The sequence below is a fragment of the Nyctibius grandis genome, chromosome 3 (genome assembly GCF_013368605.1).
Source record: "Nyctibius grandis isolate bNycGra1 chromosome 3, bNycGra1.pri, whole genome shotgun sequence".
NCBI lineage: Eukaryota > Metazoa > Chordata > Aves > Nyctibiiformes > Nyctibiidae > Nyctibius > Nyctibius grandis.
Window position 1 is genome coordinate 15196938 of NC_090660.1, and position 17188 is coordinate 15214125.

At 38.6% G+C, this 17188-nt stretch overlaps 1 protein-coding gene across 2 annotated transcripts in view; it reads left to right on the top strand.

Moving 5' to 3' along the window:
- The window catches only part of LYRM4 (LYR motif containing 4), a 97297-nt gene that overhangs the window by 41937 nt on the left and 38172 nt on the right, over window positions 1-17188 (top strand). The window contains exon 3 of one of the 2 annotated variants that reach the window (XM_068397093.1): window positions 8151-8231. The exons of the other annotated variant lie outside the window; for it this stretch is intronic. Within the exon in view, the coding sequence (XP_068253194.1) occupies window positions 8151-8159 (9 nt within the window). The 3' untranslated portion in view covers window positions 8160-8231. Of the gene's footprint in view, window positions 1-8150; window positions 8232-17188 lie in introns of those variants that run through there. 2 annotated transcript variants of the gene reach the window in all.

Consider the following 17188-nt stretch of genomic DNA (forward strand, 5'->3'; position numbering starts at 1 on the left):
TGGATATGACCTTTAATATTGAGGCCTTTGGATCAAATTTAAGTTGGCATTAAAATTTTCTAATAAATTCCCTGCTGAATCTCAGAGTTTTTTTCCTCAGATTTAATTCAATAAGGTCACAATAAAGCAAGTGCTGTCTGTGCTATTGTAATTGCTCTCAGCAGGCTGATGATATTATTGCAGAGAAGTGCCAGCTACTGTGCTTTTATTTCTTTCTTCAAGCACTCTCCTTCCTACATGCTTGCTCCCCTTGCTCTCAAGTCTACCGTAAGTAGGAAGTGAAGCTGTTTTAAATGCCATTTGCTTCTCACTTTAACATGTTTTTATAGTAATGCTTTCCTGAGTCTCTTCAACAAAGGGAATAAAAGCATAGCCTGTCTTATTGCAGAATAATTGGGGGCATGTGTTTCTTTTCCTTAATTCTCATCCAACCTTTACGCATTAGATTGAACCTCTAAGTTGTTTAAAGTTGATATTCCTAAACACACAATGCTTAGTTCACTTTGGCTCGGTGCTTTTAGGGTTATGGAATAGATGTATAGCTAAAGTAGTTTCTCTTAGGCATGTGGGAAGAGGCACTGAATACCCACTGTCCTGTGTTTCATAAAAAAAAATGACAAATTGCAGCTCATCGCAGTGAGGCATATGTATTTGGGGTCTTGCACTTGTAGATTTAATACCACATCTTCCTTTGTAATGTGACCGTCAGAACAGCTTTGTTAATGTGACATTTCTTGTACGAATGCAAATTTATGCTTAGCGTGCTACTGATAGATCTGTTACTGCTGTATTGGAAATAGATCAGTACAGTAAATAAATGCAAATGCAGAGTGCTGTGATCACGGTTCTCCATATAATTCCGTGTGACTATGAGATACTCAGTGCAGCTTCAGTATCAACTATGCGTGAGCTGCACTAGCTATACACTTAAGTTTCTAGATAGCAACTTCCTCCTTTTTCCAGTCAGACCTGCTGTCTAAAATGTCGAGTTTCTGTCGTGGTGGCATGTTAGGAGCTGTGTACGTCATGGCTGGTCCTTTTTAACAAACGAAGAGGTATTTTAAAACATTGTAACTAGAGCACATGATTAGTATTTTGGGGTGACAATGGACCAGTCTTTTAGGTGTGGGGCTAGATATGTTGTTCTTGGTTGTGGACACAAAGTAATAATTCATGTTCCCCTACCTCAGCATAACTGGTAGATCAGGCCTTTGCAGTTTCAAAGGACCAGCCTGGTCATAGCTGAATGCTCCTGCCCGATACCCACATCTGGCTTCCCGCACCCTAACTGGCTTCGCACTTACCCATGACGTAGTTGATGAAGGAAGGGGTCTCCTGGAGTGGTACGGCTGTCATCCTGGTGAATAGGAGGAAAATACTACAGCTTTTCCCTGAGAACAGGTTCTCCCCATGGAAGAACTCTGCCTGTATTCTGCGAAGGTGTGAAGATCTGGGAATAAGAATGCGTTCTCTCCTTCACATCTCTTTTTGCACACTGGAGCATCTGGATAGAATCTGCACATTGCCTTGGTAGCCATCAGTGTGCTCATCTTAATGATTGGACTCGATGATCCCAGAGGTCTCTTCCAACCTGATTGATTCTGTGATTCTCTGTGATTCTGTGATTCTCCGTGATTCTGTGATCTTCACCCTCCTGGTCCATCATCTTGCCCTTGCGCTCAGTCTTTCCCTGGAGCCCAGAATTTCCTACCTAAAGTGTCATGCACAGAGTGTTTTTTCTATATGTCCAGCCACATGCAGACATTTACAGTTCTCTGCACATGGCATTCATTGCTTCCAAACAAGCCAGTCTCTGTACAGAAGAAAATCACTGGCATGGATATTCAGCTGCTTATTTACATACTCAGCTAACATATGTACAGTGGAATACGTCCTCTTGCCCACGTGTGATTGATTGGAAATGAGGAGCAACAAAAGATGTTTTACAAAAGCAATTCCAGTTCTGAAATGCATGCAGCTGTGTTCTGCCAACCTTAAACCTCCACGGCAAGCAGAACTGATCAGGGCTACCCCACAGCATGTGGGCAGTTTTGATATTCCATAGTGTTGCTTGCATACCTGTGCTAAGTCTGCTTCAGTAATCAAAAAACAACAGATGATGATCTTCAGTCATAACGTTTCACCCACTTTCTTATTGCTCATCATTTCTTCTTTCTTTTTTTTTTTAATTGTTCTTGATGTCTACTCTTAGCCATGCATCATATGGTGCTGGTAGGATGCATGCCGTGCCAGCACACTTGATGAACTTCAGTGATAAAAACCATCACTTCGGCAGTGTGTGAAGTTTCTCCCAGCCGACATGCACGCATGTGGAGGGAGATCACTCCTGATCAATAACTGCTTATTACTTTTTACTTATGACATGCACATTTTAATTTATATTTCCTGCTGCTGCCAGAGGGAACTAATTTCTGGCACCAGAGATGCAACACAGCTATTTTAAAGCAGAATGGTCCTGAGATGAAATGATGTTACTGACCTGAAATACTTCAAAAAGCTTGATTCAGAAGCCTGCTGTGGTTTGAGGTTGCAGTTTCTGGGATAGGTTAACATTGCTCCGAATCATGGTGAGACATGATCAGATTGTTGCTTTGTAAATTAAATAATGAAGCATTTGTGTGTGAGAGTTCCTCTCTAATTAGTAGTTAGCCTGTGCTTTGAAAAGATCAGAATCTACATCACATGATGGTAGGATCTGGAATTTGTTTTCCAAACTTGACTTTCAGTTATTGAGACATGAAGTCTTCCAAAATCCAAGTTTGATTTGTAATACTTTGTGTATTAACTACAGAAACATGAATGAATAATCAGATAGCCCTTTGGGTAGCATGATTTTTTTCAACTAAATTAATAATCTGGATTGAGTTATTTAGAGAAAAACTCCTGTGGTTGAGATGACCTTAACCTTAGTTCTCCTGTAAATCTCAGCTGCCGAGTAGTGGTAAGTTTCTTTGAAGGATTTTAGTAAAGCAGCAAAAATAAAACCTAGCATTCTTGCCAATTCTTGGCAATTTACATGTAGGAATTACTATTAGCCTGAAGCTTCTGAAGTGCTGTACAAATTGTAATAGCACTTGTTGAAGCAGTCTGCTTTCAGGTCTGTCAAATGGCATATATTTAACACTTATTAGCCTAGGTACAACATTTGCAAGATACACTCTTGCAAAAAATTTCAATTCCACATAACAATTTTACCCTAGCTATTACAATCACACATCAAACTATACAACATGGGATATGGGATATCCCAACGTGGGATATGGATGCTATAGTTAAGCAAACTCACTAAATTTAACATCTGGGGTTTATTTGAATACAGAGACAGAAATTTATTGATTTTTTAAATTTCTAGGCAGAATGTCCCTCATTGCTGTAAGCAACAGAGTTTCATCTCTTTTTCATTGCACTGAAGGTAAGAGTTGAGTAGATTTGAGTATGGTATTAGAAAGACCCCGTGTTTCAACCTGACATTTCAACCTGTGATATTGTTACACTTATTTATAAATTTTCATCTCTTCACTACTCTCTCTCTCAAGAATGGTGTTGAACAGCTTACTACTGTGAACCCAGCAGGTCAGAATGCTTTTGTAGTAAAAAAACATGAAATACTTCCCAGTCCCAATTAAAATTTTTGGAAGAATTGGAAGCTTGATCTCCTAATTTAACACAATCTTTCAGTGTCATTTCTTTAGAGTAATAATGGGGGCATTTCAGATTTCTATTTGTTTTCTTTTTTATAGTGTTGGATAAGTGGGGCAGTTAGTAGAAATCACATTGAGAGGGACAATGTAAATTCTGTGTCACTGAGATCCATTTAAGCAATATCTGTTCTGGAAATAATCCTATATTAAAAGAATCAATTGCAGATGTTTCTGATTTAGAAATGCTAGGGTTTTGGGCAGATATGAGAAGACTATCAAGTCCTGCGTCATATGATCAACTGGACTTTTATCTTTGGTTTCATGGCATGATTGTCAATCCCAGGATCAATCTGAAGGTAAAAAGCAAACAAAGCTGTAAACATTTCACATGCTTTTTGTGTGCTCAGTGCTCCTCATGAAGAAGACTCCATGCAGAAGTTTTGCCTCCACTGGAGTTGCTCTTGCAATTCTGCTCATATCTTAAATGGCTCTGGGTAGTCTGTCCTTATTTCAGTACTGTGCTGTGCTCTCCTTTCTGTGAGCACCTTTCGTGGGTGCTCCACGTATGTGCTCATCCACCTCCAGATGATTTTAAACCTTAATCTTAAACCTTATTATCCTTCAATCCAAGTCATAAAAGAAAAGAAGAAAAAAGTAGAAGAGCAGCTTGTGGTCAAAAGAAGGTTCTGTAAGAGGTAGGGCTGTAAGTCCTGAAATATGAAGCCACATCTGCCCTGATCCAACTGGCTGTTCTGCCAGTCAGTGTCTCTGGGTCACATTTGTATTGGTTTTGGATCAAGTAAGGTAACAACACACTTCAAGTGCCAGAAAACCTGAGAAGAGGAGGAGTTGATGACATTTCTTGCATTAATCTTCCTGTTCTCTATTATCACATTCAGGAGACCGTGACTAAAATGATGTTGAAGTGCTGTTTCCAATATGCCATTGAGAAAAACTTACACTCTTACTAAAAATCTGTGCTGTAGTATGTTGATCTATTGGGCCATTTTTAGAAACATGTTTACTGCAAAAATTTTCCACTGGGTTTTAGCTGAGATTCAGATTTTGGAGGTTCTGTCCTGTTTGAAAATTCACTATTGTTGTTCATCTGTGGTTGTGAAATCATCAGGAGATATTGGGATGGCAGGAATGGAAAAAACACTTTTCAAAGATTTGTTTGGATTGAGATACTATATATTTAGAGTTATGCATTTCACTGCTATTGTAGTAAGTACAAAAATGCACTAAACTTCTGGTTTCTAGGAACATTTAGTCTGTTCTTGTTATCAGACTGTCCTCCTGTGCTGTAGGTATCAACACGCAGTTATTTTGGCTTGTTTCTACCATTTGTTACTAACTAAACTAAAATTCAAGTTGTATAGCGGAAGGTAAGACTACCAAGATAGGCAGCAAACCAATTCCAACTTCATGTGACATTGAATGACAGCAAAGTGACAAGGCAGTGACTCTACACATTTCAGGATGCTGCTCAGCCCACCTTGACAATGTTTTTGCTTCCCTGCCATGCAGGAGGGTGTTCTCCTGTCCTGGTCCCGGGCCTGCCCTCTCCATCACTTCCCTGGAGGGGAGAAGGAGCACGGAGTTACTCCACAGCTGGAGCCAGTGATGGTCTCTATATCCCAGGGCTTGGGCATGGGATGCAGAAGTCCTGTACCACACAGGTGGGAAGGATGAAGAGGATGCCAATACCGCCTTGTATTTTGCAGATGGACTGTTTTTCCTTGACTCCCTATGAGGTGAACTTCTGGCTCCCACAGGGACCACGTCAGAGGGAGGAAGGAAATTCCCCCTCATAACAACTCCACATTGCAGCCTCCTTGAGACCTACAACTGAAAGTCCAAAATACTTAATAGTCCTGTAGTGTTTAGTGTTTTCATGATACATTTTTTTTTCGGTAAGATTGAGATTATCTTTTCTATCTAAAATGTGGGTTAGGGGTTATTTTTGTTGTTGTTTTCAGTATTTTGTGAGTTTGTTTTTTTTAATAAGATCTTTACAAATTATTAGTGCTGATACTTGATTGTTTTAACCATTAGCTAAACTCAGACTTTCTTTTCATCAGAAGTCTTTTGGAAAACAATGGCTAAGGCATGTAATGCATTCTACTCCCCAGAATTTTCAAAGGCATTGTAAGAGAGTTATGCATCTGCTGTGTAGCCCCTTCTCATGGGAACCTGTTTCTTTCAAAGCTGGCTTTGCGCTCTTACTATAAGGCAACAGAAAGGTGCTGCTTAGTAAACAATTCGAGATTTTTTCCCCTGTGGTACAAATGATGTTGGCATAGTCTTGTTATCTGAAAGATTGAAACCCAAGTGCAAGGACCATGCTCCTGTGAGACAACTTTAGATTGATTATAGATGTTTCTGCAGTAACCTATACTAAATGGTAGTTGACAAAAAGAGGATGCATGGAGAGCAATGCCATGGCTAAAGAATGAATGTGAAGAAGGTGACACTAGAAAGAAGGTCTCTCCTGATATGAAAGAAAACATTGAAGTAGTATTAATGAAATTTTGAGAGGGTGAAATTAATATAATCCTTTTGCCCTGTAGCTGAGTGGGAAGGTGGTGTATACTTATGCATGTTCTTTTTTGGCTATCTAAGCAGCCTGCAAAGGCTGTGAAATAAGTGTTTAGTTTCAAGGAACAGAAGTTTAGAAAATTCACCTTTTAATTCTGGTTCTGCCACAAACTTCGGCAGTGTAGTACATCATTTATCCTTTTTATCTTTTGTCTTGAATCCTCCCTTTTTAAAACAGGTAATTCTTCAGTTGCATATATGACAAAGATGGTTTAAGGCTCACTTAATATGAAGACACTTCTTGGAGTTGGGTGCTATGAGTACATTTTTCTTTTAAGAAATGTCTTTTAGATTTTAATCTTTGCTTTAGAGAGCTTACAGTGGTTTGGATTTAAAGTTCATGTGAGTTTTGAATTTGTTCTCAAGCATCCTAAAGAGTTTGTTTTAGTTCCTATATAACACGTGAAGAAATTCAGGTTTACTTTGTCCTTCTGCAGTTTTGAGCTCTGCTGCCATTAAGGTTCTGGGGATGGAAACCCTAATAAGCCATAGACACCTAGCAAATTATTCTAAAAACTTATGAGCATTGGTAATGAATTTCCTGATTATTGCAAAGATTATTGGTTGAAAAAATTATTGGTTGAAAAGCACCAAATGCAGAAAGATTTTGGCCAGACATTACAGAGGCACAACAAGAGTTTTCTCGTTGTTTAATACTGAGTAATATTTTATTCTTAATTCTGTTGTGAATTTGTGTAGAATTGTATATGAACCTAAAGCTCAGCCTTTGTTATTTCACTGGCACATATCTTTGCAAAACTGGACTTCATGCAGGAATCAAGAAATGCTAACTGGAATGCTGTGTAATGTGAGACGAAGATATATTCCTATAGCCTACCACAAAAACCACCTAACCCACTTTTACATGATAGAGGTCTGTTTATTTGGATTGGAGATATTGGGAATAAGAAGGAAATTAAAGCACTGTAAGCCATACTGTTATTTTGGAAGAATCAACAGTATCTTACAATCACCACTGCACAGATAGAGGCTGGAAATGTTATTCATTTTCTTACTGATCTGACATGTAAAGCTGGCTTTCAGTAGACCTCAGTCAGAAGGTGGCTGAATTTTGCCTCCATACAATGTTCTATACCTGAGGTTTCTTTATACCTTGTCAAAGGATACTGTAGACTTGGGCATTAGGAATCTGTCTAGCCTGATTATTGAGTACAGGTAAAGTATGTTTATACTCTGCAGAAAATTGAACCTACTTTTTCCCGCTAATTCGGCTTTCATTGCACTAAGAGGATCTTAGATATCAGTATTTCAGTAAATCTCTTTGTATTGTGTGTAGGTAAAGGGCAAGTAATTTTTATTTTTTTAAACAAAATACGATGTGTAAATTTTATTGATAGCACACTGCAATTCAGTCTTCTGGAATTTGGTAGAGTTTTTTGGGTTTGTTTGCTTTTGTTAGTTTGGGGTTTTTTTGTCCTGCCCTTTATAAGTCATGTTTTCATTAATTTTACTTATCAAGACACCTACAGGCCTGGTCCATTCTCTAAATCCAGGGGTTTTTTTATTCTTACTATATGAGCCTGATTGAACACTTAAACAGTGTTATAAAGCTGCAGTAAACTTTCTGTAGTTTTAGAAACAATTATTTTGGTTATTGACAGCAATTTTCTGTGTCTGGCTATGAAATTCCTCTAACGGAGAAAAGACATTTAGGAAAAACATTTAGGAAAAATTAGTGAATCTTTTCTGAAGGAATATAGAAATGGTCTGTGGAGTGGCAGAAACACCTGTGAAAGAGTGGCAGAAAGTGGCAGAAACATCTTCTGTTTCATTGGAATGAAAACGTAAATGAGAGCTTAACAGAAAAATTAATATAGTCTGGTTTTTCCTTTAGAGAAGCAAAAACCTTTTGTAATTTTTTTTTAGGCTACATGACATTCTTCGTTGTCAGAAGACTGACTCTTTGCTCTCCTATGACATCCCAATATTTAGCATACTAGTGAGACTCTGAATTCTTGTAGACCAAATTGTGCAAAGTCAGGTAAGTGGCATTTTTCTTTATTATATTGCACAGCTTCTAAGTTATACGCAGTAGATATACAGATACATTGTAAAACTTATGTAGGAGAAATGCGCAATATAATAATATTAAAAAGCCACTTACCCACCTTACTGTTTGTGCAGCCGATTCCATGGCTCAGTATTCGTTGTATGGTGGGTATGAAGCCCTCTGTACACTGCACATCGGGCCACACAACTGGTTAAGAATTAGGTCTTTCTTTGTGTATCTGACACACAAAAGGACAAACACAAAGGACAGCTGTTACGCAGCTTGTGAGCAATGAGAACAAAGTGAGATCCAGTGGTGGTTGTCTTTGGTGGTATTTGACCATTGCTGTTCATTTGGTTTTTCTTAAGGTTGAAGGCCAGGAAGGACAGTTCGCATAGGTGGGACATCGCTGCAAACATAACCTGAATTGCTAGTGCTCAGACTATTTTCTGCTACGATATTAACAAGCATCAGCAGTGACTCATTTAGTTTACAGTACTAAAAGCTACTCCTAACAGTAGTGCATTAAGGACTTTATTTTTAGTTTTGTTCTTTTACCTGTGCATTCCATTCTTTTACACAGGAACTGGTTACAAAGAAACTTTACAACGACGACTACAATGAACTAAGGATAACATTATTGTATAGATACACAGAGAGCTAGGGAACTTGAGCAGGAGTAATGTTGCATATTTTTATTGTTATATAACCAAATTCCAAATGCCAATATTGTTTAAAAAGCAAATTCTGTATATGTAAATTATGCAAAGCAGAAAAGCAGTGTTTAATTTGATCATGGTATATGCTTGTCAAACCTGTAATTTCCATTGTTCCCTCTTAAAAGTAATCAGATGACTGCTCTCTGGTATAAGTGCTACAGATTATTTTTGTTGTAGAAAGTGGCATTTAAGTAGTACTTGGCAGAGATTTCTATTCATGTTAGCTTTCAGATTTCAAGCATATTTATTTTAGCCTTATTTCTTAAGATCAAAATATTTTAAATCTTTTTTAAATCAAAAGGATTATTTTATTTATGGGTCTTTATTGTATTCCCTACTGGATCTAGCAAGGATCTTGCTCTTACTTTGTGGCAGAAAATACTGCTTTGGGAATAAACACTGGAATTTCAATCAACATCATGAATTTTTCTGAACACTTCTGCAGGGTGAGAATGGGAATTTGACTAAAACAGCTCCTTAGTCTTAGCTGTTGTGGAATCCAGCACTTGCCATAAGAAATAAAAAATAAAGTCATGGGCATAAAACAGCAGTGGATCCATAAGGTTACACCTGAAGCCAAAGCTGTAATTCATAAGTCGTTTCCACAAAACTCTGCTTGTTTTTTTTTTCCAATGGAAGTAGAAGTTAAGATGTACTTTTGAACTTCAGTTTGTGGAATGCTGTGCCTGTTTCATCCCAGTTGCAGGGACAGCTTTGACAAGGCAAGAAAAATGTTTTAATATCACCTTCAGTGCCACCCTTGCCTGTCATAATGAGAAAGATGCCTGTTTGGTGACTGCTTTTTCCCAGTCCAAGCCAGCTGCCTCCAGCTAGACCTTTCTTTGGGAAGATCAATCACAAAATTGCATATATATCTCTTGGGAAATTCAGTGTGTGTGAGCAGTAAGCACAAACACTGGTGGAAATTCCCTATTTCAAATTTCTCACTGACTTTGAAAGATTTCGTAGTGATCCTGGTAATATTTGACAACCATAAATAAAGAACACTCTTTATAACTTAAATAAACAGCAAAGCATTTTTAGTAATTATTAGGCAAGAAAACAAATCTCTTCTCTCATATATAGGATTGGTCCTCCAGATAAGGTTATAAGTATGTTGTCCTGACAATGTAGGTGATTTATGATACAGCCAGAGGTGTAATTGTTCTGTGAATAAAGAGAGGCTTTTAGCTTCCAGGGATATAAAGTATTTTTCATGAATATTAAGTAAACTTTAATGATTGAAGAAAAGAGCACAGTGGAGGACAGTCGTTTATATCCTGTCTAAACTGGCCCACAGCCACATTAATGTTTGTAACAGATTTGGAGTATAGCTAAAATAACAGTGAGGATTTCCTCCTCTTTTTCCATACCCTTTTCACCACTTTTTAAACATACATATAACTAAAAGGGTGAAGGCTATCTGCTTATTTAGTATAATTTACAGGACACATTAAAGAAAAATGGAAAGGAACTGTAATCAGTGCTGTTTTGAGAAGTAGTGATAGATTGCAATTGAATGGTTTGAGGCTGTTAATTGCAATGAGATTATAGTAGTTCAGATACCTCTGATGTCAGGTGCTTGAAATATTAGTTATTTCAAAGAAAAATGGGATTATAAATTATTAGTAAATCTGTACCAAGGTGATTAAACCCACTTGTAAACTGTCAAACATGGGTACTATTGCAGGTTGTAGTTCAGTCACTTGTGTGCTGGAAAGGGAGTTAGGAATTAAATTTAGGGGTTATATGGGAATACGGGGAGTAACTGAGTTACTTTTGAGACTGAGCGTTTCCTGTGCTTTCTACCCTCTTGATGAATTTTTGTTCAGCTTTAAAGTTTTCCTAGTCCACCACTAGCCTTTTCATCTGACTCTGTACAAGATGCTCTAGAGAGGGAGGAAGCCGCTTCTCTGAGGCAGACTTACAACTTCACCACTTACGCTTCACCACTCGGGGGAGATAAAAACCAGGAGATCTGTGCAGCCCTCACACAGGGCACAACTACACTAATGGCATCCTCGAATTCCCACTCTGAGGGTCTACCATTGCTAGCCAGTACTGTTCTCAGTAAAACAATATTTTTTTCCAGTAGAATGGATAAAATATATTGTGCTGCATGGGTCTTCTTGGTAATACCATCCCATGTCATTCTTCTTATCGTTAGTCAAATGTTGTCTGTTGAAGCAGATACAGAATTGCTTAATGGTTTGGTATTAGATTAATAGAATTTTAAGGAATGAGAAATTGAAACAGTAGAAGCAGAGGAATAGTTTAAATAGGTTTAAAAGTCCTATTAACTTGTTTGTGTAGCGACTGAATTTCGCCATGTGTTCACAGCGTAAGTGTTCGCACTCACACGCGTAGAGGAGCCCAGTCCCCTGCCCAAAATAATTAAACAAAGCTCGAAGGCCTGACAATGTGTACATCCAAAGCAGTGAAGGGGAAAAAAAGTGAGAGGACAACTTTTTCTATTTATTTGCTCCCATCAATGTTGTTTCATTCCAAGCTTGAAGCTTTCTCACTGGTATGTTGTCTGTGGTGTGTGGATGTTTGCAGGAGGTTGTCAGCAGAGTTACAGGCATTTTGGATGACTGTTTTTTACTCTTTAACCTTTTTACATAAAATCTTTGTTGTGGCCATTACAAAACTTGGCATTCTAGATATTCTGTTATATGTGTTATTAAAAGTGCAGTCATCCATGGGAAAGACTCCCCAGCAATGTCCTGTTGGTAACTATAATAATAAACAGATGTAGTTCATACAAAGACAAACTTCTATCATGGGCATCGCAGTTTCTCTCAAGTGCCCTGGGCTGGAGCTAGGGTTTGGGGGCAGGGGGACTCCTGTTTTCATTCTGCTTTGATTTTCCTCCTGTGATCTTTCAGTTTCTATTCCTTTTCAGCCATTTCTTGTAGTTGAGGAACAATTCTCTCCTCCTCACTCCTGCCTTGTATCTGACATAGGGTCTCTGTTCAAATGCCACCCCCTTGCCAGAGGTATCTCCTGCAGACTCATTCTCAGACATGTTCATGCTGGTTACCAAGATGACAGGGTTGGTGTTTTCTTAAGTGACCTTGCATCCTCCTGTGATGGAGTGAGTCTTGGTCCGCTGAGATGGATCCCAAGAATAGGTTTTTCCTTCCAGACGTTGCTTTGAGAATTCATGGCCCTGCAAGTTGCCTTATGAGGCTCATAAGCCTTGAGGCAAATTGAGATCTTACCCAGGCTGAGTCAGTTCTAATAAGGAAGTTCAAGGACCAAGAGGTCTTGTCGCTCTTCCAGCTCACTTTCACCTTGATGACGAGGCCCACGAACACTGCAGGATCTTTCTCCTTTCTTCCATCTGTCAGCACTGTTCTCCCACTTTGTGCTTGCCAGCTGGTGCTGAATAACTTTGTCAGGCCCAGAGGAGATGGAGCTAGAGCACTTCACGCTTCTGTCAGTCAGTCCTGCTGGACTTAACATTAGTGCAACCCCTTGCACCATCACTGCACAAAATGTTGATCTGCCCTAGTAGAGCTGCAGCAGTTTACTCCAGTTTTTTCATTTCACAGGTTGCTTCCCGGTCAGTGCTCAAAATGTGGTGGTCTTCCAGAAGTCCCTCCCTCCCTCCACAAGTGCAACTTGTGACCTGTAGTGACTTATTCCCTTCCTCCCTGGGACCCAGCGTGAGTCTTTCCTCTTCTGCTTGTAACAGGGAAGATCACCTGGCTGCTTGTTGGGAATATCCAAAGCATGCACAGGACCTGTTGGTTCCTTGTCCAGAGATCACAGGCATCAAACCTCTGCAGCATCACAGAGCTGTCTGTGGGTGATGCCACATTTAGCAAACTTGTCCTACGGATGCTGTTTGCCTGGAAACTCCAAGATCTGCCCCCTTTGCACATAAGCTACTTCCTCAGGTCACCCACTGCAAATGTATGTAGGGCAAGTTACTGAAAAGAAAAAGATTGTTTATCAGTCTTTGGTGTTCATAGAGATGTGATGTCCATAAAAAAAATTCATAGCCCACCCTCATTCCTCTGTTCCTTAAAGAACCTGTAGCATACATTCCATTTGTGTCTTGAAACTAGTCATCTCTTCAAAGGCCTAAACTTCCCAGTTATTTCAGATAGTTCTCTCAACTAAGAAAATAAATGTTACCTCTATGAACTGTTGTGTTATTTATACATGCTTTTAAAAACAAAAAAAATATTTATAAGTAGATGCAACTGAAATAATTTTACTTCTATTATCAATCCAAAAAGCCAAGTATCACATATTTCACATAATGTATGAATATTATTTTCAGACTTTTTGAGAGGTGACTTGTTTCACAATATGACTGTAGTGGAATTAATAGAATACTGTGCCCATATGATTTTTTACGAGGATCGGTTTTGGTTTGTTTTTAAACTTTATAAATAGCCATATAAATGCACTTGTCAGGTATTTTTACATTTTTAAAAATACTCCATTATCCTCAAACTCAGAAGGTAAAAGAGTAAAAACTTTATATCCTCAGTATAGGCTTAACGTCCTCAGCCTTGTTTTGGGTTCTAATTCCTTGCATGCTTTTGCTTTCTTCTTTGCTTACTTAGGTCTTCAGTTTTCCACTCAAATATTTTCTGGCTTTTAATATTGCCTGAGAGTCAAACATAAAGTACCATACTGATATAATGGCAACAGGTATTAGAGCTGGTAAGGTAACCCTTTATCCTTTAGTGTTGTTCTGTTCCAAGTTTCCAGCAAGCATTTAGCATCTGCGCTGTGCTGGAGTTCCGCTGCCTTATACTGTGTAGGGAAGATGATCCTTTCAGCAGAAATAGTTATAGAATATAGGATATTAAATATAGATTATTAAATATAGAATATTTTATTTCCTGAATCCCCTGTAGCTCTAGATACTTGTAGCAGAGCAGAAGATGGCTGCTTATGATGGGAAGTAAAAAAGGACAGAATAACATACTCTACATTCAGTACTAGTTGTAGTGCCATGCTTGCCTTCAGAGGGTGCGGCATTTGGCTGTTGCCTCTCTCTTTTGCCAGAGGGACTTCAAACATTTTATGTCACTTTTACTTGCTCCATCACAGAAACTTGTGATTGCATCCTCACTCCAGAATCTTTTAAGCTAGCAAGGAAGCATCCATCATCATTCATACCTTTACAATCTGGTATTTAGGTGAAAGAGCGATGTCACTAGAAGTTGCAGCATTTTGCCAGTGCTCAGCTCAGGAAGGGGCATCAGAATTTCATCACTTGCTTTTCTATCTTGGTCACGTTTTCCTTAATGCTGTACAAAAATTCCTTTCAATGATTACGCTCAGTTATGAAGTATGTTGTATAGATGACATTTGAGTTAGGGAAGGACATGTTGGAACATTATGGTTGATTCAGTGAGTAATCACACTAGATATGATTTGAAGGTCTTTTCTTGTGGGTGAGGGAAGAGCTTTTGGCTTTTTAATGTCTTGCTCTTTTAAATTAAAAAAAAAAAAAGTTTATTCCCAAAGCCATAACAAGAATTATAACAGAGGTTTGCTGCTGCCTTGCTATATGTCTTGCATGGCCACCTACCTGTTTGAAGTGGGTGTAACAGGTTGTCCCACTGTAGGTGAAGAGTTCTGCATCAGCAGCATTTCTGCAGGCACTTTGTGCTTGCTCAAGACTCAGTAGTGCAAGGTGTGGCTGTAAATATAGCCAGGCAGGGAAGGGTGAAGCTGCCTGAGGTTCTTAGCCTAACATAAAGTTCCTTTCCCCATAGCACACCGTATATGACTTGGGAAGCAGTTAAAGGCTAAAGGGGGAGCAAAAAGTATTATTCCAAAATAAGTGCGTAGAGGAGAACATGAAGAGTGTGTCATTCTTGCCATGTGAAGGAAGGAATCACAGCCATGCTTTTGTTTTCTAAAACTGGGTTTGAAGGGTGCCTCCTTCACATTGTGCAGTTCTCTGAATGATCACTTTCGAGTCTATTTTTGCACTTCTGCAAAGAAGCAAAATACTGTTCCTTATGTATGTAGAAAGCATAACTGTTCGTTCCAGTACACAAGAAAGTTAGCTAGTTTTGCATACCTCTTCAGAAAGCTTTGGTGTAGAATACGGAACATAGAAGAAGAAAGAATAAGGAAGAAAATAGTACAGGTTACAGTTCTTTCAGTGAATCTTGACTAATGCTTGCTGACCTTGTGATGATGCATGTATAAGAAAAATTTGTTGCATTTATTAGCTCTTGTGGAATGACTGTGACACAGGTCATGTCCACACAGACGGGCATTCCTAATGATACCCAGGCTTTTGCATCACCTGTTGGGTGGAAGATGCTTTGAAGAATGGGAAGAGCTGTGTGTTCCTTCACCGACCTCTTGTTCATTGCTGTTATCTAGCATCCATTGAAACCATTGGCAACACAGAGCTATTAGCTGGTGATCACCCAAGTTTTTCATAGATGTACAAGCCATCTATAGTTATTACACCACAGGTATTGGTGTTGCATATCTACTGCCACCATCACGTGTATCCCCAGTGACTCTTAATAGAAGTAAGGTCACTTTCTCCACACAGATATTTGTATCTTTTGCAGTTGGTTATTGCATGTATGTGCATTTGTTTTTGTAGTACTGCAAGAACATTTGTGTTTCACTTTGCAGATTGCTAGGACTGCATCTACTGCTTTTAGATCTCAGTTTTGCTTAGAGAATCTCCTGCATCCTTGACATGTAGTAACAGTGGCCTTCTACTTTACAGAGTGTGCCTGGAAGTAAACAGCAGTTTTCAGTAAAGCCTCCCAGTCTACCCCCTTCTCTTCATTATTATGAACAAAATTTGAATACATCATAGCCCAGTGAATACATACATGCTGATTTAAGTCAGCTTTACTTTCTGCATTAGAGTTGTATTAACCCTTAATGATATCTGAGAAAACGCCTCTTAATGGATCTATAATGTAGCTCTTGGTAAGTGATGCTAAAAGGTTTCTGCAGGCTGAAATAAAATATGCTGTAAACTTGAATGGGAACAAGTTCAGCGATCTGGTGTGGCATTATGCCTACAGTGAAACCTGTGATTGTTTCTGAATGTAAATTAATGGAGAATTCTTCACACTAATGGTCATCACGTTGGCATAGCAGAGCTGCTGTGGCAGTGAATTGTGGTTTTTAAGAACTGTAATGTCACATCAAGAGGATCATTACAGCTGAGCAATCCAACCAAAACACTCTGAACAAATTAAACTGCTTGTTTAACAGCACTGTTGGCCACTGCTGTATAACTGCTTCATGGTTTCAGTCTGGAAAGGCACCTCTGAGGACCAAGGAAGCAGGCAGAGAAGCAGCCTAAGAGAAAGACTCGATCTAAAAATTACTGGACAATATGTGTAATGTAAAGCTTACCCGAGGCAGTTTTGTTTTCTGTATAACAACAAACTATTTTAACATCACTGTTAGGTAAAGTGAGAACCGATAGTTTCATTTCATGGGATTGTACCCATACTAATAGGGACAGTATTCAGTAATTACTGTGCTTTTAAAAAAAATTCCCAAGCAGAGCAATTCCTTTTGTTAAAGACATGCCAGGGCATAAAGAGGTTTTTCTTCTTTTTTGAGATTGTATATTTACCGCTCAAACAAATTTCACACAAAGAACAATTGATTTGTAAGAACTTGATTTATTCTTCATTGTCTTTAGTATGAGATTACATTGTATTAATTGATGTTACCATGGCACTAGCAGAAAGATTAGATTGCAAATTAGAATTAAAAAAAGGGTACCACCTGTAAGTTTGGTGCTAGGCTTTGTTCATGATGGTGAAGTAATTCAGTTACTGCAAAATTACTTAATAAAGTATAAGTTTATAGTTGCCCTCTGATTTGTATTCACTTTCTATATTTTTGTGGGTGATTTCTGCCTTTATTTAAATTATGTAACAAAAAAAAAGTCTGGGCAGGATACTTACTTTTCCAAATACATAGGTAAACAATAGGAATAGCTGGTATACCTGTTGCAGCGGATTTATTTTTCTTTAATCCCCTGAACGTATCTTGTTAAAGCCTGCTGTTTGTGGCTGGGTCTCTTTTGGTACTTTGTTGTTGAAAATTTATATAAGTGTCCACAGGTCTGTGGGATCACTCACTGTTTAAACTTTTGGGGGAAACTGTGATGTGCTCAAGCTACTGTTACAGTAGCCCAGTCAGCGTCTTCATACTGGGTTGTA